At 42.8% G+C, this 22,745-nt stretch overlaps 1 protein-coding gene across 6 annotated transcripts in view; it reads left to right on the top strand.

Moving 5' to 3' along the window:
* Positions 1-22,745, top strand: part of TSC2 (TSC complex subunit 2) — a 105,818-nt gene that overhangs the window by 15,083 nt on the left and 67,990 nt on the right. For all 6 annotated transcript variants that reach the window (XM_077449368.1, XM_077449367.1, XM_077449364.1 and 3 more), the window contains exons 5-13: positions 715-859; positions 2,232-2,349; positions 2,437-2,485; positions 3,591-3,716; positions 4,388-4,461; positions 11,079-11,205; positions 11,833-11,976; positions 13,141-13,278; positions 16,059-16,162. In XM_077449368.1, coding sequence (XP_077305494.1) covers positions 715-859; positions 2,232-2,349; positions 2,437-2,485; positions 3,591-3,716; positions 4,388-4,461; positions 11,079-11,205; positions 11,833-11,976; positions 13,141-13,278; positions 16,059-16,162 — 1,025 coding nt within the window. The remainder of the gene's footprint in view (positions 1-714; positions 860-2,231; positions 2,350-2,436; positions 2,486-3,590; positions 3,717-4,387; positions 4,462-11,078; positions 11,206-11,832; positions 11,977-13,140; positions 13,279-16,058; positions 16,163-22,745) is intronic.

The following is a 22,745-nucleotide window of genomic DNA, read 5'->3' as shown; positions in this document are numbered from 1 at the left end:
TCTGTCTAGAACAGTCATCCTCTGTCTATTTTAAAGCCAAACTGAAGTCTTGCAGGCTAAACACTAAGTTTTTTTTTTTTTTTTTTTTTTTTTTGTTCAACTCAGCTGAACGAAAAAGTTACAGATCACTGTGCAAACACAATCGATGTTAGTGTGGTTATCCCCCAAACCCCCCCACCCACCCTGCTGAGCTACTGTATTCCCTATACAGCGAGCTATGTACATGGGCCAAAGTCATCCGGTTTCCGGCAAACCAAATGTTTTCGGCCCAAGTGTACCCAGCCTTCCACTCCTCTCACTGAAAGTTCCCTGTGCTGGCAGAGCTTGGTAATAACCAACACTCCTCGTCATACACATTCTCGCACAGACTTGAATTGGGGGAGGGATTGCCAGGTTAAGCCTGTTCTATTACAAAGTACGCTGGTGCTAACTCTGGTACCTTTTGAATGGCACCATCATATTTGGACATCCTACACAACTGCTATAACTGGAAAATTAAGGTAAAATAGAGGTTGTTGGTACAAAGTTTTTGACTGCACATCTATTGATGTCTTTTAGTTGAGCCTTAACTAATTGCCCACCTGTAATTCATTCTCTTCCAATGAATTTTCCTTGCACATAAATCCCAAAACATTGAAGAATTGATGTACATTGTCCTTGTGAGGTGATGAAGAAATGCTGAATTCTGTAATCTAACAATATAAAATTCTGTAGGGTGAAAGGCTGGGATTTCTTCGTGCCCATTTTTTCCGGGTTATAAAGGATTACCCCACCAACGAGGACCTTGAGCAGAGACTGGAGGTCTTCAAAGCTCTTACCGATAATGGCAGAGACATCGCCTATCTGGAGGAGGAGCTGGGTAAGTCAAGTCTGCCTTTCTAACAGACATAACATGGTTAAAGCTAAACTCCAGGCAGATATGGAAAATGTCAATAAATTCACTTAAATATTTAAAATGTGTGTTTTACATTGATCCGCTATACCTTAATTTTTTAATTTTTTTATTTATCATCTTATAACCCCCGTGCAGCTTGACTGAGAGAGGGTTGGGCAGTAGCAGCTTATAGGAGCAGAGCGAACCTCCAGTCTTTTGCCACTCCGACACTGTCCAGGCACAGGCCAAGGGGCAGAGAGGTGACCTAGCGGTGTGTATAACTGCAGTAGAGATGTCGGGTCACCAGGCTTGCTGTGCGGTACAGCTGTGTAAATCGCAGGATTATATGGATAGAAATATAAACCATTTGATAATTCTATTAGAAGTGTGTCCAGGTTCTCTGTTGTACATTCAACAATATTGCAGCTTCATTCTAAGAGGGCACCATTCCACAGGAATTTTTACACTCTCCACTACTGGGAGGGCAGGACAAATTATTGGGACTTTATATGTGCAAAAGAGGAATCCCTTATGTTGGATTTATTTAATTTTTTTCATTTTTAAAAGATTAAATGAAATCAAACTGCCATTTTTAAAAAATAAAAAATTCACATATATGACCAATACAATAGTACTAAATGTGTTGAGACCAGCATGTTTTGCGAAGGATTCACTTTCTCAGGATCCATGCTTTCTATCTACAATGGATATAATATTTTATAAGATTAAACAATACATAAGGAATATACAGAAAAGGTATCGGTGTGAAAGCGAAACGTGTCGGCCTCTGAACATGCCTAGTACTAGTATATTGTCTAGTATTGCCTACTGAATTTTTTTTTTTTTTCATGTATGTTAATGGTGTAAAAGTACCACTTTGATTTTAAATGTTTTGGATTCCTCGTTTGCACATATAAAGATCCAGGTAGTTTTCCTGCCCTGTCAGAGGTAAGGAATGTAAGAGTTCCTTTATTGCCTGCTCACCTCCAAAAGTTGACCCCACTACAGAGTCGCACACGCCTGTGATTTGGAGCTGTGCTTGTTTCATGCTTCACCTGCTGAGTCATACCTATACACCTGCAGTAAAAAGCTTTACCTTTGACTTGGCAAGGGAAATGTTATACGTCTGCAGAGAGACTGCTGCTTCCCCATAACGAGCAGCAGCTTGCTGGCAGGGGACTGATTGTTTTTATTTTTTTTCTACCTAGGTTGTGGCTGCTTTGTAAAGAACTGTAAGACCATTATTTTGGTGCACCTGAGAATTATGTAATTAAACTGAATGTTTCATTAGGCTTTAAGATACTGGCTCTTAATCCGTCATCCTCCCACCATTGGATTTTTTATTTTTTTTTTGCAGCGGCGTTTGTCCTGCAGTGGATGGAGGCGGGCCTGTCCCCGGATTTCCTGCTGGTTCTGGTGAATCTGGTGAAGTTTCACAGCTGTTACCTGGAACGTTACATTGCTCCTATGGTGCAGTAAGTCCTGTTATGTATCCCTGCTTTTACAGGTTGTTGTAGCACAGCATAGTTTGCGTCCATAATGTAATGTTTTCTTTTTCACAGAATGATTTGTCTGCTTTGTAATCGGACTACATCTTCCTATGATATTGAGGTTAGTTTATTTTTATTTTTTTCTTGCTGATCAGAAAACACCGTAGACCCCCTGGGGTGTTGGCTCTACCGTCATGAGGATAATGGGGGCACAATGGCTAAGTTGTTAGCATTTATCCTTGTAGCACTGGTTCAAATCTAGGCCAGGGCATTATCTGTATGAAAATGTGTATGTTCTTACTGTGATTGTTGATTTCTTTCAGTTACTTCAGTTTCCTACCACACTCCAGAGACCAGCTGGTGGGTTAATTGACTCCCAGTTGAAATGGTCCCTAGTATATGTGCATAAATTAGCTTATGCACATGTGTTATGTTCTGCATGCCATTCTCAAGCCAAGCAAGGGTTGAGGAGACCTAGCAACCTACCTACTTGGCAAGGAAGTTCTGTGCAAAAAGCATATTAGACTTGATTGCTAGCCTGGTGTGCCAGTTACTACACAGGCAGGGCCAGGGTTATCAATGGCAGTGCAGAACCATGATGGCAGAGTAAAAACTACAAAACGCACTTTACCCCAGACTACACTAAAGTGCACCCATGTATAATAGGGGTAAAAAAAGATGGTGTAGCTTGCTGCACTGTTTGCAGCAGTAAATTCTCTGTAGCCCATGGTGGGTTAAATGACTGTAAAAGACAGATTGAGGTGAGTGTGACACAGCATTCTTTTAAAGTATTAGTTTATTAGGGCATTATAGTTAATTCTTTTTAAAGTATGTTATTATAGAATTTTATTATAAATGATTGGGGGGGGGGGGGGTGAAGTTTGTCGGCACTGCGTGTGACCACCCTAAAAATGAGACTGCCACCCTCCCTGAAATTAGTTTTTGCAGGTTGGGATGTCTGCCACCAAAAGATCTTGGGGGGGGGGGGGGGACCTAAATTTTATTTGTGTGCAGCATCGCACACAGTTAAATTGGCACCCCACCGTATTGCAGAAAATGGCCTGGTCTTAAAAGGGGGTAAACCTTCCTAGGCCAAAGTGGCTAAGGCATGTAGCATTGCATTGAGTATGCACAAGAGAACTGTATGACAGTATGAATATTGGGGTAAAAATGTGGAGCGCTACTTTGCCACTGAAGAGCTTATCTGGTGTTTTTTGTATTTGTAGGTGTCTTTAATGGTCCTGGACGCTGTGGTGTGTTACAACTGTCTGCCATCGGAAAGTATCCCTACATTTGTCATCACACTGTGCCGAACTATTAATGTCAAAGAGCTGTGTGAGCCCTGCTGGAAGGTGATTGATTCTAGGCTGTTATAGTGTGCGTGTAAGGGTTTGTGTATATGGACGTTGATTTGATGCATATTTCAAAAGCAGGTCAGCAGATTCCCATTGACTTCAGTTTAGTAGATGACAGTTCAGAAGCTACATTTTTGACCTGGTTTGCATTGCACTTCAGGTCCTGTTGAGGTTTGGATTGCAGGCAAAGCCGCATCTTGCATTTAAACGCATGCTTTGTTAGCAGTACAGTGCTCTAATGGAATAGGCCAGCTGTCTACGTCAGTGGTTCTCAGCCTCAGTCCTCAAGTACCCCATCAGGCCTTGTTTTGGGAATTTGGCTTAGATAAAATAGCTGTCCAAAATAAGCCCCTAACTCTGATTTTAAAGCACCTGTGCAAGATGGAGAACCTGCAAACATGGCTTGTTGTGGGTACTTGAGGACAGGGTTGAAACCCACTGATCTACATGAGATTCACTCTGCACATAACATATTACACCGTGCAGAAGTAACAGTCTTCTTGCATCACATTCCCTTCCATCAGTTGTGTCATAATTCTCTATGGAGCACTTACTGTGTAGTGTCTGCACATCGGATTATTTTTCCCTTGCTGCTTTTTTTTTTTTTTTTTGGTTGAATCCAGTTTATTTCTGCCGCCTGGAATAAATGTTTTCTTCTGTCTCACCAGCTGATGCGAAACCTCTTGGGAACACACCTTGGTCACAGCGCTATTTATACCATGAGCCGCATCATGGAAGACAAGTAAGTCTTTGTAGTGCTTAAAGCAACGTAGTCTTTCCGCAGGGTTTTATTTAATTTTTTATCTTTTTTTAAGCTGGACTCCAGGTAAAATCCAAATTGACTCACCCCTGCACTGCAAGGATTAAGTACTCCTTTTTTTTTTTTCTAGGAGGAACAAAAAGCATTTTAAGGATGCGTTTTATCTTTTTACGAAAAAATTATAAATGCACATATTTTTGCAAGTAAAAAAAAAGTGCATTTATTTTTTTCACTTGAGTCTTTAAGACATTACATCTGCAATCAGCAGATCATGGGTTCAAAGCCAGGATCCTGCAGACACTCTGTAAGCTATCTGTCTGTACCTCTTATGGGCAGGCAGTTACCGAATGACATGAAGAATCAATGGATTGCAAGTGTTAACCATCTCCCTTGCAGTTCATTGAGAACGACAAACCATCAGTCCCTCACTTGTAGACATTTGTTCATAGGCCTCTGACGTGAACGCGTGGGCAGAGCCCCACATGACCTTATTGTTTTTAAATTGTGACTATGGTTGCGGGGAGAGGACCCCCTGTTTGCGGGGGGGTGAAAAAGAGGAGGCAGGAGCTGGCATATGTTACATTGTCCGCCCTAAATACTAAATGTAGATGGAATGTGTTCCGAAGGTGAACTTGGCCTTTAGCTCATCTCTCAGACTCCACTGTAGGACCAGTACCCCAAAGTGGCTTCTCTTGTATACGTGCTGACATTTACTACAAAGCAGGACCAGTGGTGCTGCATTGTACTGTGAGAGCACAGAGGGCCCACGCACAACATAAAGTGTCTGAATAAAGAGGACGGCATGGGCTGTCGAGGAGCAAGGAATAAGGTAAGTAGATTGTAAGCTTTAACAAACGGGGTCCCCTGATTTCTCCTGTATTGTACCTGTACTGTTTGCCCTAACTTTGTAAAGGGCTGCACAAACTGGTGGTATATAAATCCTGTATAGTAATAATATAACGAAACCCCCTGAGAAAAATTTGCATTAACACTTGTAGTGTGGGGGAGCCTCACCGTAAGGCTCGGTTCACACCTGTGCAGTATGCTTTTGGTTATTTCTGCAGTGCTTTTTTGCTGTGCGTGTTTTTTTTTTTTTTTTTTTTTCTTGTACATTATGGGACACAGAGCCTAAGTAATGGGTTATGGGCCACCTTCAGGTGTTGACACTGGTATACCCAATGCAGGAAGTTTACTCCCCTAAATAACCCTTCCTCCTTCCAGGAGTACCTCGGTTTTTTCGCCAGTGTCTAAGGTGTTGGTCATGAGTGAAGATGTGCTCTGAGGAGCTCCAGGAGGGATCCATGCCGGATTTAAAAAACCTCCACAACTGGATCCATCCAAGCCAATGAGGCCACAGGATGGTACCCGGGCTTTGCATAGAAGAGGATTTCGCCTGTAGCGCTTCTTTTTGAGGGCAGGACCCTAGGAACCAGGACGACTTTTTGGTCTTGCTACATTACCTAAAGTTGTCCTGAGGGCTGCTATACAGGTCCAAAGGAGTGGAACCCCTATTATAGGACCCTGGTCATTGGGTTTACTAACGCCACCCGCTGCGGTGGGTGAAGTTTGGATCTGCTATTACAGCAGTATCCTGCAGCGAGGATAAGGTAAGAAGCCTAGGAACTCTAAAGAGTCCACCTATGGCTTTTTCCAAATAAAGCCTCCGTTGGTGGTTAATAAACCAGAATCTGCTGAAAGGAAAATCCTTCAGACCATTTATCTGGAAAATAGTAACGACAGATGCCAGCCCTTGAGGCTGGGGAGCAGTACTAGAAAAGACTGTTCAGGGACCGTGGTCAAGAACCGAAATTCTTGCCCATCAACATCCTACAGATTTGGGCAGTGCATCTGGCTCAGGAAACCTGGACTTCAAGGTTAAAGAATTGTCCTGTCGGGATCCAATCTGACAATGCCACGGCTGTGGCTTATATCAATCACCAAGGGGTCACCAAGAGTCTCTCAGCTGAGAGAGATGAACCATATTCTAACTTGAAAATGTTCCGTGCCTCTCGGCAGTCTTCATTCCGGGAATAAAGAATTGGCAGGCGGACTACTTGACTCACCAGCATTTCTTCCCGGGGGGAATGGTCTCTTCACCCCGATGTTTTTCGGGCTGTTTGCGAAAGATGGGGGACTCCGCACGTAGATCTTCTAGCATCCAGATTCAACAAGAAGTTGGTCAACTTTGTCCAGGACAAGGGATCCACTCGCATGCGGAACAGATGTGCTGGTAACCCCGTGGGATAAGTTTTCACTGATCTATGCATTCCCTCCTATTCAGTTGCTTCCACAACTTTGCAGAATCAAGCTGGAAAGAGCTGGTAATTCTAGTAGCACCAGCATGGCCAGAAGGTCATGGTACGCAGAAATCGTAAAGATGGCAGTGGAAGGTCCATGGTCCCTTCCACTAAGGCCAGACCTGCTTTCACAGGGGTCGATATTCCATCCTACAAACGCTTTTAATGGCCTGGCTCTTGAAACCTACATTCTGAAGAAAACCTGGGTTTTCCAGGTCGGTTATCTCTACTTTGATTAATGCAAGGAAGCCAGCGCCCAGAGCTATATATTAGAGTCTGGAAGGCTTATGTTTCCTATATCATAGGCAGAATTCTTGCCTTTCTACAATTGGGCGTAGAGATGAAGTTGGCCTAGAGTACTATTAAGGGCCAAGTCTCAGCCTTATCAATTTTATTTCAAAGACCACTTGCTACGCATTTGTTAGTCCGAGGTTTTATGCAAGGGGTGATGCGGAATAATCCTCCAGTTAAATCACCTTTAAGCCCTTGGGACTTGAATTTAGTTTTGTCAGTGTTACAAAATCAGCCAATTGAACTGATACAGCATATTCCCTTAGTCCTTCTGACAAGGAAGCTGGTATTTTTGGTTGCTATATCCTCAGCAAGGAGGGTTTCGGAATTGGCTGCTCTTTCTTGTAAAAATCCATATTTGATCATGAGGACAGAGTGGTGTTGCGCCCTCGTCCAGGCTTTTTGCCAAAAGTAGTTTCAAGTTTTTACCTGAACCAAGATGTTGTCCTGCCATAGTTTTTTCCAAAACAATGTTACAGGGACGAAAAGTCACTACATTGTCTTGATGTGGTGAGAGCCGTGAAAATCTATTTAAAGGCAACTGCTCAGATTCAGAAGACTGATGTCTTATTTATTCTGCCAGAGGGTCCTGATCCACTGTCACTAAGTGGATTCGACAAGTGATAATTCAAGCATATGATTTAAGGGGTAAGATTCCCACGTTTCAAGTTAAAGTGGAAGTAAACCCACTTTTTTAACTTTTACCTACAGGAAAGCCTATAATAAGGCTTACCTGTAGGTAAAAAAAATATCTCCTAAACCTGTACGGTTTAGGAGATATTCCCCTCGGTATGCGCCGCTGACTGCAGCGGCGCATGCGCACAAGGGGGTTCTCTCCGCGAAAATCCGGCAGCGCTCGTCCGGCCGGATTTAAATCTCCCGCGCGCATGCGCGGGAGTGACGATATCGCGGCTCCGGCCACTCACAGCGCCGGAGCCGCGATACCCGGAAGAGACGCCGAGGGAGCATGTCGGCTTCCTCGGCGTGGATCGGGCGAGATGTCGGGGCCTCGTTCTAAGGTAAGTATTTCATAATGAGCTAGTATGCGGTGCATACTAGCTCATTATGCCTTTTTGCTTTGCAGGTTTTTAAAAAAAAAAAAAAAATGCGGGTTTACTACCGCTTTAAGGCGCACTCTACCAGGGCGGTTAGTGCTTCTTGGGCAGTGCGTCACCAGGCCTCCATGGCTCAGATCTGTAAGGCCGCAACTCGGTCTTCAGTGCATACATTCACAAAATTTTATCAAGTGGAGGTATGAGGATATCGCCTTTGGGCGCAGTGTTCTGCAGGCAGCAGTATAGATCCTCATGTCTGGGGGTGCCCTACGGCAGGAGTCTTCAATCCCTGGGCCGCGGCCCACTACCGGGCCAGGGCCTTTCTTCAGCGGGGCACCGGCAGGCGGCATGAGACAGCCGGGCGGCCAGCATATAAGCACTGGGTGGAAGAGCTAGCGAGCGGGCAGGCAACATGGCAGGTGACCTCTTTCTCCGCCCCCCTGCATCGCTGCTCTTCTACCCTGTCAGCCTCAATGTCGGAAGTGCAGCAGGGAGCAGATGACATCATCTGTCACTGCTCTCCTGCCTTCACTTGGCGCCCTTCTGTGCTAGATGGACCAGTGCTGCCACCAATGCAGTGGCAGGCAGTGTGGCAAGTGACAGTCAACATCTGGTGACAGGTGACGTGGCAAGTGACATTCCACATCTGGTGAGAGGCAACGTGGCAAATAACACACTCAGGGCTCCCACTAATTATGCATTATGGCGAGTTGTACTATTTTATTAATTACTATAATGCAAAAATAGAAATAAAGTGCTGACAAACTGCCCACGAAAAATCGCTTACCCCCCACGCCGACGCCCCCCCCCCCCCAACCGGGCCTTGGCACAATTTTCTTCCATGCAGCCGGCTGTCCCCGATGCCACCAAAAAGGTTGGGGACCACTGCCCTACGGGTTGTCTCTCCCTTCCCTCAAGTAGCATTGCTATAGGACATCCCATTAAGTAATTACTTGGTCTCTGTGTCCCATGATGTACGATAAAGAAAATAGGATATTTATAACGGCTTGCCTGTAAAATACGTTTCTTGGAGTACATCATGGGACACAGGGGTCCCTCCACTCTTTCTGGGGTTTAAGTATATTGTTTTGCTCCAAAAACTGAGGTACTCCTAGGAAGAGGGTTTATATAGGGGAGTGAACTTCCTGTTTTGGGTATGTCAACACCTGAAGGTGGCCCATAACCCATTAAATAATTACTTGGGCTCTGTGTCCCATGATGTACTCCAAGAAAAGGATTTTACAGGTAAGCTGTTATAAAAATCCTTTTTTTTTTTTTATCCATTTGTTGGTCAGATTAAAAAAAACACAAATCGTGGTAAATCGCAGCAAAAACACTACGTGCTTTTCTACAGCTTTCTCATTGAAGTCTATGGAATCAAAAATGCAACACATTTTTTTGCATTAAAGTCCCTGACCCTTTCCTAAAATGCAGTGGCTAAAAAAGCACAGACATGAATGTGTCCCATAGGAAACCATGTTAAATGGACTGTAGTGTGTTTCTGCACAAACCATTAAAAAAAGTATAGGTGTGAACTGAGCCTAAAGGTAACTGGTTTAAGAAAAATAAATAAAAAATCACCTTTAAAAATTCATGCAAAAGATCAGCTTGATGTTCTTAGTGATGAATCTTTGTGTCTTAGAAATATCTTTCTGTGTGTAATTGATGTCAATGAGGCAGCCATATTTCATCAGTACACGAGTACACACTTGCTCTGTTCCTCCTTTTGCAGTGCTTTACTGTTTCTCACAATGCAAGTCTGTGTGGCTTATATCTTAAATACAAACTGCAGTCTGCTCACATAATAATGTACATAAATAATGTAATAAAAACATCTTTGCCATTCTGAAGCTTCCCTCCAACCACTTTGCATATTTTATATATACTGTGATTCTGTACTTGCCAAATATGCTGCAGAAATCTCCTCCACTGAACCTGGCTGCAACCATTTTAATTGTGGGCAACTGAAGCTGCTGCCTGTTCACATCTGGATTTACACAGACAATGGTACACCTCCAGCTCTGCAGCTCTCATTGGCCCTACTTTTATGACTCCTCCCCCCCCTCCCTTCCTGAACTCTTATGAGAGAGCGACCTGTGCAGGTCATAAGTCTAGGCTTTTTACTAGACAAGAAAAGTGGGCTGTATAAGGTATTTACTGGCAGGAAAAAAATGTTTTACTATCCAAAGTTAAAACAACAATTGCAGAAGGTTTATTAGATGGAAAGTTGAAAAAATGACTGAAGTTCTACTCTAATAGCTTCATATTTAGTAACTTATGAATGATACCAGCTGTGTGCGACTCCTTTTCAACTGGCATAGAATTATCTTAAAATTAGCAGATGTCCTGAGCACCTGACCCACACCTTCAGAGGTAGAGTCCTCCACCCTCCTGTACAGCACAGGGCACCTCTCATCTTGTGATGCTGCCAGGAACAAGCTGTGCCGGGTCTGGAGGACTGGCATCTGCTGAATGCAGAGACCAGGGAAAGCAGAAATGAGGGGGTGTTGCTGTTGGCTGCACAGACACAGGATCTGTAGGAGTTCTGTCGTCCTTTGCTGCCGACTGCTGAGACGGGGCAGACACAAGCCTCTCTGCAGCTTCAGGGAGAAGCTCAGCATCTGGCAGAAGAGGTTTTCGTCCTTTCTGCTGCTAACTGCTCCGACAAGATGAGGGTGGAAATGAGGGGGATGCCATAGCAGCAGGAGAGTTGCGAAGGCCACATGAAATTGGCCTGGTGGGACAGATTCTGCCCACGGCCTTTTGTTTAGCAAATTTTGCTATTCTCCGTGAGCACCATAGATTTCAGGCACTAAGGACTCCAGGAACCAGTTGTATATGTATTCTCTAGTATCAGGGAAGGTATTTCCCGACTTTATGCACTCTTCATTTATCCAACAATCAAGAATGCAGACGATTGAGCCCTTCTCTGTGGTCTCTTGTTTTGTTTTTTCAGGGTGTATTGGGAAGATGCCCCATTGTTGAGAGGAGCCGTCTTCTTTGTTGGGATGGGGCTTTGGGGAGCACACAGGCTCTTCTGTCTAAAGAACTCTCCAATATCTGTGCTCCCCTCATTTCTGAAGGTAGGTTGTGAGGTTATAAATTGTAAATTTGGGCTCGCCTCACCTTTGTACCCACTCTTCCACCTTCCCCGGCTGTTTTTTTTTTTTTCTCTCCCCCCCCCAAATCTCTTCAGGGCAGACCAGTGATGCTGCTGGGTCCTCCTCTATTCTGCTGCTTCTTCAAGATAATTGGTTCTGATGCAGAAAATAAATATGACACGTCAGCATCTTTCTCTGCATCAATATCCTGGAAATTAAGGGGGTTGGCCCATGACACCCTGCACTAACAGGAAGTCCTCAGTTTTCCGGATTGAGGACATCTTGTGGCAGAAAAAAGTAATGCGGGGCACTGCTCTGGATTGAAGCTGTATTTTGTAGCTTGAAATTATTATTATTTTTATTTTTTTGGTATGTATGCTTTTCTGCCTTGCCATTTTATATACACTCACTGGCCACTATATTATGTACACCTTGCTAGTACCGGGTTGTACCCCCTTTTGCCTTCCGAACTGCCTTAATTCTTTGTGGCATAGATTCTTTTGTTTACGGTTTACCTGGAGTTTAAACTGAACGTTTTGCATTCCATGCGTTTTTGTTAATGCCAGACTACAGAACTTCTCATTGACTTCATTTAAAATTTCTGGTTAGGCTATGAATTGCCCGAATGCTGTGGTTTCCTATGAGATTGTCCTGTCCATCACACGACTCATAAAGAAGTATGGGAGAGAACTGCAGGCGGCAACGTGGGATGTGCTCCTGGCTGTCATCGAAAGGTTGTTCCAGCAGCTGCAGGTACTCAACTGCTGAAGGGAGCCAATTATCATGCACTTACAAAATGCATAATCATCTTTAATTTATCCCCTTGATGGTCACCTTTTTATATGGACTGTCAGCTTTGCTTGTGTTGCAACTTTTGACTAAAAGTGGAGCTGAACTCAAAGTATATATTTAAAGAGGAAGTAAACCCTGATGGGTTTAATTCCTCTTTGTCTCCCTGCAAAAGTAAAGCATGCATCGCATAGTAGTCCATTATGTGTCGCTTACCTGACACAGGAGTCAGGGATGTCACTGCTGTCCCTTGTAGCACGGAGCGTCCATCTTCTGGGTATCGCTGCTCAGGATACTCACACCGCCGGAGCAGCGATGACGTCACTCATGCGCATGGGAGCCGCCACTAACGGCATGCCGCTGTTAGCAGCGGCATGCTCAGTGCTCCTGTGCGCCCCTGTCTACGGTGCATGCGCCGTAGACAGCGGTGCCTGTCTTATTGTAAATATCTCCTAAACCGTGTAGGTTTAGATATTTCTTGGACCTACAGGTAAGCCTTAATCTAAGCTTACCTGTAGGTCAAAGTGGTTTTTAAGGGTTTACAACAACTTTAAAATGTTGTAGAAAAATTTAGGAGCTCCAAAGTCACAGCATACTCAGTTGGAAGCCATTATATGATTTTAAATTTTGACCTTAGATACACTTTAGCCAAGAAATACCCTAAAAAATGTATAACTTTTTTTTTTTTTTTATTACTTCTAAAAAATAGCAGTGCCCTTCTTGGTAGATGAGTGTGCCTAGGCACCCCCCTTTAACATTCATCCTATTGATTGTATGTGTTATCCTGCTTAGGCCCTTTTCACACTGCTACGACTTGAAAGTTGCGGTCGCGATGTCTATGGACCTCAACTCGCATCAGTCGGACCAGTACAGGGACTACTTTGAAGTTGCACAGATATGAATGGTAATCAATGGAAATCAATGGTCATGACTTGTCATGTGACTTTCCAGTCCCAAGTTGCAGGACAAGTCGCACAAGTGTGAAAGGGGCCTTAGGTGCCAAAGATTGCATGGCCCTTGTAGTGTAATTTGCAGATATTCAAGCAATTTAGCAAGTTTGAATTACAGGTACTTCTCTTATTTTTATGGACTTCTTTTAATATATAATTTATTCTTTGCTGATTTCAGGTTCTCCGCAGTGTGGAGTTGAAGGCTGCCATACACAATTTGCTGACCGCAGTGGAAGAGCTCTATGACCAGAATGATTTCCACGGGGAAGATCAGAGATTTTTTGAACTGGTGGAGAGACACTCCGATGATCGGCCTGTGAGTTTCTAGTACTGGATATTCTGCTTCGTTCTAACATTTTTTCATGTTATATTCAGGGGGTGCAATCCAATACATTATCCTGTAGATGGCCAACTTGGCCATACGTCACAAAATCCTCCCTTTAGTTTATTGGTGTAGTGAGGATCCGGTCTGTAATGGCTATCCTAGAATGGACATCAAAAATGTCGCATTGAGTATCGGCATGTTTAGCCACTTGACCTCTGGAAGATTTACCCCTGTTCATGCCCAGGCCATTTTTTGTGATACAGCACTGCTTTATTTTGACAACTGCATGGTTTTACTACAAAGTATTCTTTCTTTTGATGGTATTTGATCACCTCTGCGTTGTTGTTTTTTTTGTGCTATAAACAAAAAAAACTGACCATTTTGAAAATCAATATTTTACTTTCTGCTATAAAACACATCCAACAAAAAATTAATCTAATTTCTTTATAAATTTAGGCCAATATGTATTCTACTACATACTTTTGGTTAAAAAAAATAAAATAAAATCCCAATAAGTGTATATTGATTGGATTGCACAAAAGTTATAGCATCTACAAGCTATGGGATATTTTAATTTTATTTGTTTTTATTGACAGCAATCAGCGACTTTTATAGCGGGACTGCGATATTAGGGCAGACAATTTGGAGACTGACACTTTTTGGGGACCAGTGATATTGGTGATCAGTGCTAAAAATATCCACTGTCACTGTACTAATGACACTGGGTGGAACGGGGTTAACATTTGGGGTGATCAAGGGGTTCAATGTGTGATTTGGCCTGTTTGTGTACTGTGTGGGAGGTGCTTTTACTAAAGGAAGACATTGATCCAGTCCTGCTTTTCAGCAATGCAGGATCCATGCCTTCCCAGACCAGACTGCTTTTAAGAGAACCAGTCACTTGAGTTCATCTGTAATGACTTGGATCTCCACTTTGAACTTTTAGATTGGTGCTGCCTTTCCTCTAAAATTGCTTGAGCCTTATAGTCGCTCTCTTGTTCTGTGTGTGTCGAGCAGAAATGTTGAACCGCGTCTTCTGTATGGGGCCTCCTATTACTCTGCCTGAGACCAAGGCTGATGGTTACTCCCTCTCATATAAGGAATGAAGTGGCTTTTTTCCTATAGCCCCAACAGTGTTGGTGGTCAGCAGGAGAAAGGTCAGCCTGTAACTGGACTGCCATTTCTGCTCTGCCAGGGATAGAATACAGATGACTAACAGAACATACAGCTCAGCTTGAAAGATAAGGATGCACTTAAAGTGGATGTAAACCCTCTCCTATACCCGGTGATGTGAACAGCCAGGGATGAAACAAATCTCCCTACATCAGTTTTACACGTATATCTGCTATCTTCAGCTTGCTATATTCTTTAGAATTCTTACATCGGGTTAGAATTTTCACTTCCTCCATCAGTAGGAGTGGATTCTTGGCTTACACTGGGAGACAGCTGATTGGAGGAAAGGCACACACCCAGCCCCCTTTCACATAGGCAGAGGAACGAAGATACTTTCAGAGCTGTGCTGTGACAAGACAAGATGTCTGCTAATCTATGTATAGCAACCTCCCACAACAAACCTTTTCAGCTGATTTTCTCTCCCATCTGAGAACTTGTCATACTGATAACAGAGGACCCAAACTGCAGAAAGACGCAGGACTTAGTGCTTTGGAGCAGTGGTCATCAACCCTGTCCTCGGGGCCCACGAACAGGCCAGGTTTGCAAGATAACTGACATACATCACAGGTGATATAATTTGCTGCTCAGTGATTGCAGTTTTCTAGTCTGTATCTCCCCAAGGTAATACATAAACCCTGGCCTGTTAGTGGGTCCTGAGGACAGGGTTGACGACCACTGCTTTGGAGAGAGCTAAGTAAACACTACAGATATGTGCCTAGCCTAGGTCAAATTTTATGAATTGGGTTTACATCCACTTTAAGAGTGGATGTCTGATTCTTACAATAGTTTATTCCTGTCTGGTTCCATTTTAAAATACAATTTATAACCTGACATCCTACATACACTGAACCGTACTTCTAATAATGGGATGGCAAAAGGTCAAAATCCCATTAATGCTGATCATTTTATGATTTTTGTTTTCTGTCCTCTCTGACAGCAGTCAACAAAAAGCAGATCTTCAGACACCTGAAATGGCTTGCACTATTATGGTGGATGGATTGGCGGTCAGTCTATGGATATGTACAGACTCCGCAAGCCATGAGAATATATGGTGATTGCATACGTTCAATCACAACTGCTCCCACCAAGATAAACTATAGATGCTGTGTGCACCTGGATTTAAAAATGACTTTACATTATCCCCTTTAGCAGGCTTTTGCCAGCTCTTGCATGCCTATTGCATTTCGAAGAACAGAGTATTATGAATGTTGGCAAAGTCATCTGAATATATAAATTATAGAGTCTAGAGCATCTGGTGAACCTATGAGCTGTATACTGCTTCAGTCATCAGCATGGGTCCTAAAGACTTTATAAACCTCCTATAAGGTTGAGTACTGGCTGGTACTTTTTTTATTTATTTTTATTTTTGCACAAGCCGGTAAATTTTCCTCTCCTCTTCTCCTCTCTTCTCGGTCCAGGCAGGACTGAAGGAATTATCCAGAAGGCTTGACATGAATATATAACTGTTCATGCAAATAAAGTACCAGACAGTATTCAACTGTTATTGAAAGGGTACTAAGGCAAGAGTAGTATAAACACCCATATAAAGCATCTCCTACCTTACTATGTCATTGATTTTTATGGTATTTGTGTCTTTCTAGGCCGCCTCAGTGGTGAATCTGATAACCTACAGAGCCAAGTCCATCCACCCAGGGAAGGAGGGGTGGATACAGGATCTGCAGAAGCTGATGGATAAGTATTTCAGGTCGGGACCTTTTAATTAGTAATTTTCTACCTATCGATTGTCCAGCGTTTAGGGCGAAGTAAATATTGCTACATTCCTGCTAAGCTGTCACTGGATAGGAGCAGATTAAAAGCGTATCTAAAACCCCCAAAAATGTAATCGGTTGCTGATAAATGAGTTGGCTGGTGCATTTCTATTTATTTGTAACACTTAGTCTAACACACTTCCTATTCTAAGATGCCAACGTTCACTGCCCTGTATGTATGGAGGAAGCATTGTCAAAGTAGAATAGGGCTACTGGTGCAACAGGGCCACTAGAGCTACATGGTGCAAAAGCAGGTCCTCGGGAGTTCTAGAGCTCACGGAGGGTTATGGATTCTTTTTGGAAACTACGGATGATATTTAGTGTCAATTTAAACAAATCGTTTTTTTTCTTGCTGGTTAGCTTGCAAGAGTGGTAGGGACCCCTTTGCGTCATTTTGTAGATTACATTGCCCCTGTGCACCTTTCCCCGCTTGCTAGTTTCAAACTGATCAGAATACCTACCTCGTTTTGCTCTTCTTATATATTTTTTTTTTCTATTAATGGCTACCAAAATGACCATTACATGGGCAAAGATTTGAAAGAAAGATGTTTAATGTATCAGCTCAGCTTACAGGAGGTGACAAGGATTTCCGGCATGATTAACCAGTATTTGGTGTACTTGCTGAAAATATTCCTATTCTGAAAAAAAAAATGCATCTAAGGACTAGTAAGCTGCAATATATTTTTGGGTTTGGATACATGTTAAAGTTCACCTGTACATTTCTGTCTGTGAAGGTGAACTAATGCTGTGCACCCTCTCAAATCTCTGGACTGCTGGACCAACTACACTTACCTCCCTTGAGGTAAGTACAGCAGGGGCCCAGGGAGAGGGTGTATGGTGCTAGTTCACCTTTTTATATTTTTTCCGTAATGATGAACTAACGCTGTAAGGTCAAAAATAAACACCTTTCTGCTCCGCCTATAACATAGTGACAGGCAGGATGGTATTTCCTCCCTCAGAGTGGATGCCATATGACATCCTCTCAGAAGCCGGGGTTGCACAGCAGAGAAATCTGTTACCGCCTGTGTCCACAGGACAGAGCCCTGAGATCTGTAGTCTAAGCACATAAACATGCAAAGCCATTATCAGTCTGAGGGACTACTCATCCCACAATCCCTTTTTGTTTGTCTCACAAAAATGTTGCTTGATAACACTGAGTGAGCACTAGAGGGTATCTATAGGTTTCCTACAGACTAAATATACACTTATTTGGGTAATTTTCACCAAGGAAATGTAGCAGATACATTTGACCTAATTTTATGAAGAATGATTAATTTGCAAAAGTTTAAAATGGTGAAAACCAAAGTTTTCTAGAACTTTAGCTTAAAAAAAAAATGGTTTAAATGCAACCGAAAGAAGGCTCTATTTGTGTGAACAAATTGATATAAGAAATTTTTAGGTACACTGTTGCATGACTGCGCAATTGTCGTTCAAAGTGTGACATCACTGCAAGCTAAAAATTGGCCTGGGCAGGAGGGATGTAAATGTGCCTGGTATGGAAGCAGTTAGTGTATCGCCAAAGCAAACTTTTTGGATAGAGTAGTCTGTGTTGTTACGAGAGAGATTGAGCGAGTGTTTGTGCTGATGACCGTTGTCTGCAGTACAGAGAAATGGAAACTTTTTTTTCAGTTGTCACCAGAACATGAAGTGAGAGGAGATCTCAGAGGAGAACCTGTGTAAGGTTGGAGAGACTTCTTCCTTGCTTTTCTGTCTTCACACAGGAAGTGAAAGGAAATCTCCCCAACAGGACACTAACAATCATAAAAACAGTTTTTTAAGTCTTTCAATTCTATCTAAGAAAACTTTCTAAGAAAACTGACTAATATATTTTAAGCATTTCAGTTGACCTGTGAAAACTGAATAATTGAATAATACATTTCCATGATTTCATATTTTTTTTATTTTTTTTATTTTTCTTTGAGGGACACAAACTGAAAAATCCCCAGCCTATTGCTAATGTGCAGAAGTTGTGCATACAATGTTTTTTTTTATTTATTCTTTATTTTCAGGTTTTTCCAAATATACAGGCATAGACCATTCCACATAATAATAAATACAACACCTTTTCTTTAAGAATAATCTACCTTATCCCTCCCTCCCCTCCCCCCTCACTCGGTCCCCCCCTTTATTAGCAATCAAGCAGCCTTAGATACCCTTCAGTTTCTCTAAATTGTATCCAAAGTCGCCATTTATACTGATATCTCCCCTCTGAGTTATCCAGTTTATACATTATCTCCTCAATGTTTCGTATCCTTTCTAATCTTTCTACCCACTCCTTCATCGAGGGGGGCTCGGATTTCCTCCAGCTTCGCGGGATCAGTGCTTTAGCAGAATTCAATAAGCCCGGGACCAGGGATTGCCCATACTCTCTCTCACTTTTTTCAGAATCATGGAATAAGCAAACCCATGGGTCTCTTCTAATCCCTTCCCCAGTTATTTCAAGGATAGCTTTTATAATCTTCTCCCAAAATACCTGTATCTTAGGGCACTCCCACCATATATGGGCGAAGGAACCCACTACTGAACAGCCTCTCCAGCATAATGGGGAGGTCTCACTGCAGATTTTATTTCCTTGCTGTGGGGTTATATACCATCTTGTTAAAAGTTTATATGCCATCTCCCTAGTTTGGAGGTCTTTGGCAACCGAGTACGTTCGTCTAATTATCCTGTTTCTATGAAGGTCGTTATCTAGCGGTCCCAATTCACTTTCCCACTTTTCTATATAGAGGGGGAATTTTTGTTCTTCTACTTCCCCTAAAATTTCATATATTTTTGAGATCCTTTTTACCAGGCATTGGGGATTCCCTATCCACTTCTCCAGAGGTCTAAGTTGCTCCTGTCCTCGTAGTGGTTGTGGTAGAGACTGAGTAAAATGATATAGTTGTACATATCTCCACCTATCTAGGGGCTTGTGGCCCCACTTTCCTATAATTTCCTCATATGTGCATACCCTATTCCCTTCCATAACCTCTTGTAGTTTAATTTTATCTTTCTTAGCCCATCTACTATAATATATATATTCCTCTTGACCTGGTGGAAAAGTTTTAGTGTCTAATAGTGGCCTAAATGGTGAATTGTGCTCCCACTTATTTCTCTTATTTATTGTATCCCATATTCGTAGTACCCCTTTTGTCAATAAACTTGTGTTAATCCCTAATTCTCTATGTTTTGCAGGTATCCATATTATCTCCCCTAGCTCCCTTCTACTTAACCTAATTTCTAATTCCACCCAATCCTTCCCTTTTTTGTTATGTGTCCAGTCTGTGATTCGTGAAATTACTATAGCCTCGTGATACCTTTTAAAATCGGGCATTGCTAATCCTCCTCTGTCTTTAGTTCTTGTCAAAGTATTGAGGGCCACCCTCGCCATTTTTTTTTCCCATATAAATCTTTTGATCATCATATTTAATTTATTTAAATATCCCTGTGGTAATAGAATGGGGACCATTTGACAAATGTAAGTAAACATTGGTAGAATGAACATTTTTACTGTGTTTATTCTCCCTATCCAAGATAAAGCTTTATATTGAATCTTATCTAAGTACTGTTTGATTTTATTAAGTAGGGGGATGTAGTTAGCTTCAAACAGGTCTTCTCTCTCTGCCGTAAGCTTTATACCCAAATAGGCCAACTCCCTCCCACACCATCTAAAGGGGTATTTGATTTGCAGGGTTCTTTGCTCTTCTACTGGGATATTTAAGTTTAGAATTTCAGATTTAGTTGCATTAACCCTAAAGTTGGAGACTTTTCCGTATTTTTTTATTTCTTCCATAATCCCTGGTATAGAGGTCCCCGGCCTAGAGACATAGAGCAAGAGATCATCTGCAAAAGCAGCAACCCGATACTCCCTCCCTTCGGCCCATATTCCGTGGATATTTTGGTTCTTTCTAATAGCCGTCAGGAGAGGTTCTAGAGCCAGAACAAATAATGTTGGGGAGAGCGGGCAACCCTGTCTTGTCCCGTTGCACAATTCAAGGGGGCAGGACAGGGCCCCGTTTATTCTTATTTTGGCTTTAGGTTTGGTATACAGAGCTTCAATCCACCCTCTCATCCTCACTCCTAATCCATATCGCTCCAGCACTTCGAATAAGAACCCCCAGCTAACCCTGTCAAATGCCTTTTCAGCATCTATAGACATGAGTATCGTGGGGGTCTTCTGTCTTATGGATTCCTGGCTTAGCATAATAGTCTTTAATGCGTTATCCCGACCTTCTCTCCCTTGAATAAATCCAACCTGATCCTGCTGTACCCACTCTGGCACGTAAGGTCTTAATCGTTCAGAGATAATTTTTGCAAAAAGTTTAATATCTGAGTTTAGCAAGGAGATTGGCCTGTAGCTTTCCACTGCAAGTGGGTCCTTTGCCTCTTTCAAGATCAGGACCACATGTGCCAGTAGTGTCTCTTCTCGAAATTTTTCATCTCTCCCCACTGCGTTGAAATACTCGCATAATTTTGGAACTAGCTGTTTTTGGAATTCCTTGTAGTATGAGATCGGGAAACCATCTGGCCCGGGGCATCCTCCCTTAGCTGTATTTTTAATAGCCCATTCAACTTCCAGCTTTGATATCGGGGCTTCTAATGCTTCCATTTCTATTTGTTTAGCCCTGGGGATCTCTATCCCTTTCAGATAGTCCTTTATTACATCTCGGCCTCTATTCTCTGAGCTATCCTGTTGGATATTGTATAGGGTCCTATAATATGTAAAAAACGTATTTTCGATATCCTCCGGCATATTTTGTATGTCCCCTACCTCATTTCTTACCCTCGGGATAAAAGTTCTGCTTTTCTTATCCTTCACTCTCCTGGCTAGCCATTTACCAGCTTTGTTTCCCCATTGATACCTCTCTGTTCCCAAAATATAATAGGCGGCCATCCTGTCCTGCTCTAAGTAATCTTCTAGTTCTCTTTTTTTTGTTACTAAGTCCTGAGTGTCATAGAGTCCCCTTGGTCTACTACCCATCTCCAGCCTCTGGATTTCTTCATACAGTAGGGTTTTCCTCCTTTCTCTCTCTCTCTTTTTCCCCGCTCCGATCCCTATAAAGACCCCTCTGATTACCACTTTGTGCGTTTCCCACAATATGGGGCTGGAGATATCAGGTGTATCGTTTAATCTAAAAAATTGTTCCATCTCCCTCTCCACCCTACTTACAGAGTCCTTATCCTGTAACAGAGATTCATTCAATCTCCAAATTCCCCTCGGTCCATGTTCCTCCCCTATCTCCAGCTTAATCATAACTGGCGCATGATCTGACACAGTTCTACTTTTTATTTCCGCCTTCTTTAGTGCTTTCAGGAATGAGTGTTCCAGAAAAATATAATCTATTCGAGAGAAGGAACCATGGACCGAGGAGAAGCATGTGTAGTCCCTATCCTTTGGGTGAAGTGCTCTCCAGGTATCCTGTAGCTGGTATAGAGCCAGGGCCCTTAAAAACTTTTTCTGCTTATGTACCGATGTCCTGGGACCTCCCGTTGAGGTATCAATTTTTGGGTTTATGCACCAGTTAAAATCTCCAGCAAGGATTAATTTTCCCTCTTTGAAATCCTCTATTTTATTCAATGTTTTCCTTAGAAAAACTTCCACATTCTCATTTGGGGCATAAATATTTACGATTGTACATTTAAGGTTAAACAACGTTCCCTTTAGACACAGGTATCGTCCCTCCGGGTCCACCAGTCGCTCCTCTAGATTAAACCTCATTGTTTTACTAAAACCTATTGCAACCCCTCTGGAGTATGAGGATGGGGAATCCCCATAAATCCATAACGGAAACTCATTCGAATTCATTCTAACCCCAGAGGTGCAAGTTATATGCGTCTCCTGGAGACATACTATATTTGCTTCCATGTGCTGTAACTCATCATTTATTCTGTATCTTTTCCTTTTTGTGTTTAAGCCCCTTACATTATAAGTAATAACGTTAACTATCCCCATACCTCTCTTCTAGTGAGGGTTTCCCCTCTTTTGTTGGAGCCTCTAGTGAACCCGTTGGAGACCATACCTACTGCCCCTATAGGGGGACCGAGTGAGAGCCCATAAAAAAACCCCACATAGCCAAAACCTCCCTCCCCCCCCCCACCCCCCCCCTGTCCTATAACAAAACGTCCCGTAGGACTGGGTAGGACTCCCCTTTTCTTGTTAAACCTATGGGGCTGGAAGGCCAATAACAGTGGTCTCCTCTCCCCCATAGTATCCCTGGGGTTCAGCCCCATGTCCGTCCGAGTCCCCCCAACCCCCTCCCTCTCCTCCCCCCCACCTCCCCTTTTAGGCCCCCTTCCTAATTCATCTCAGCTTCAGATAATTGGATTCTTTCGTCTCCAATCACTCGGTCTGTCCTGTCTCTTATTTCTTTGGGACATACTCCCTGCTCCTTCTAGATCCTCTTCACTGTCCCATTCTATCTGTGGGGTAGGGTGTATTCCTAACTGTTCACAGAACTCTCGGAGATCCTCCGGGAAACGTAGAACCGCAGATCGTCCGTCTTTTTTCCCTATGAGACATGCCGGGAATCCCCATTGATA

This window comes from Lithobates pipiens, unplaced genomic scaffold (genome assembly GCF_037356315.1).
Source record: "Lithobates pipiens isolate NorthernLeopardFrog02 unplaced genomic scaffold, aLitPip1_a1.2 Scaffold_22, whole genome shotgun sequence".
Taxonomy (NCBI): domain Eukaryota; kingdom Metazoa; phylum Chordata; class Amphibia; order Anura; family Ranidae; genus Lithobates; species Lithobates pipiens.
This window is presented reverse-complemented; position numbering and strand designations above follow the sequence as displayed.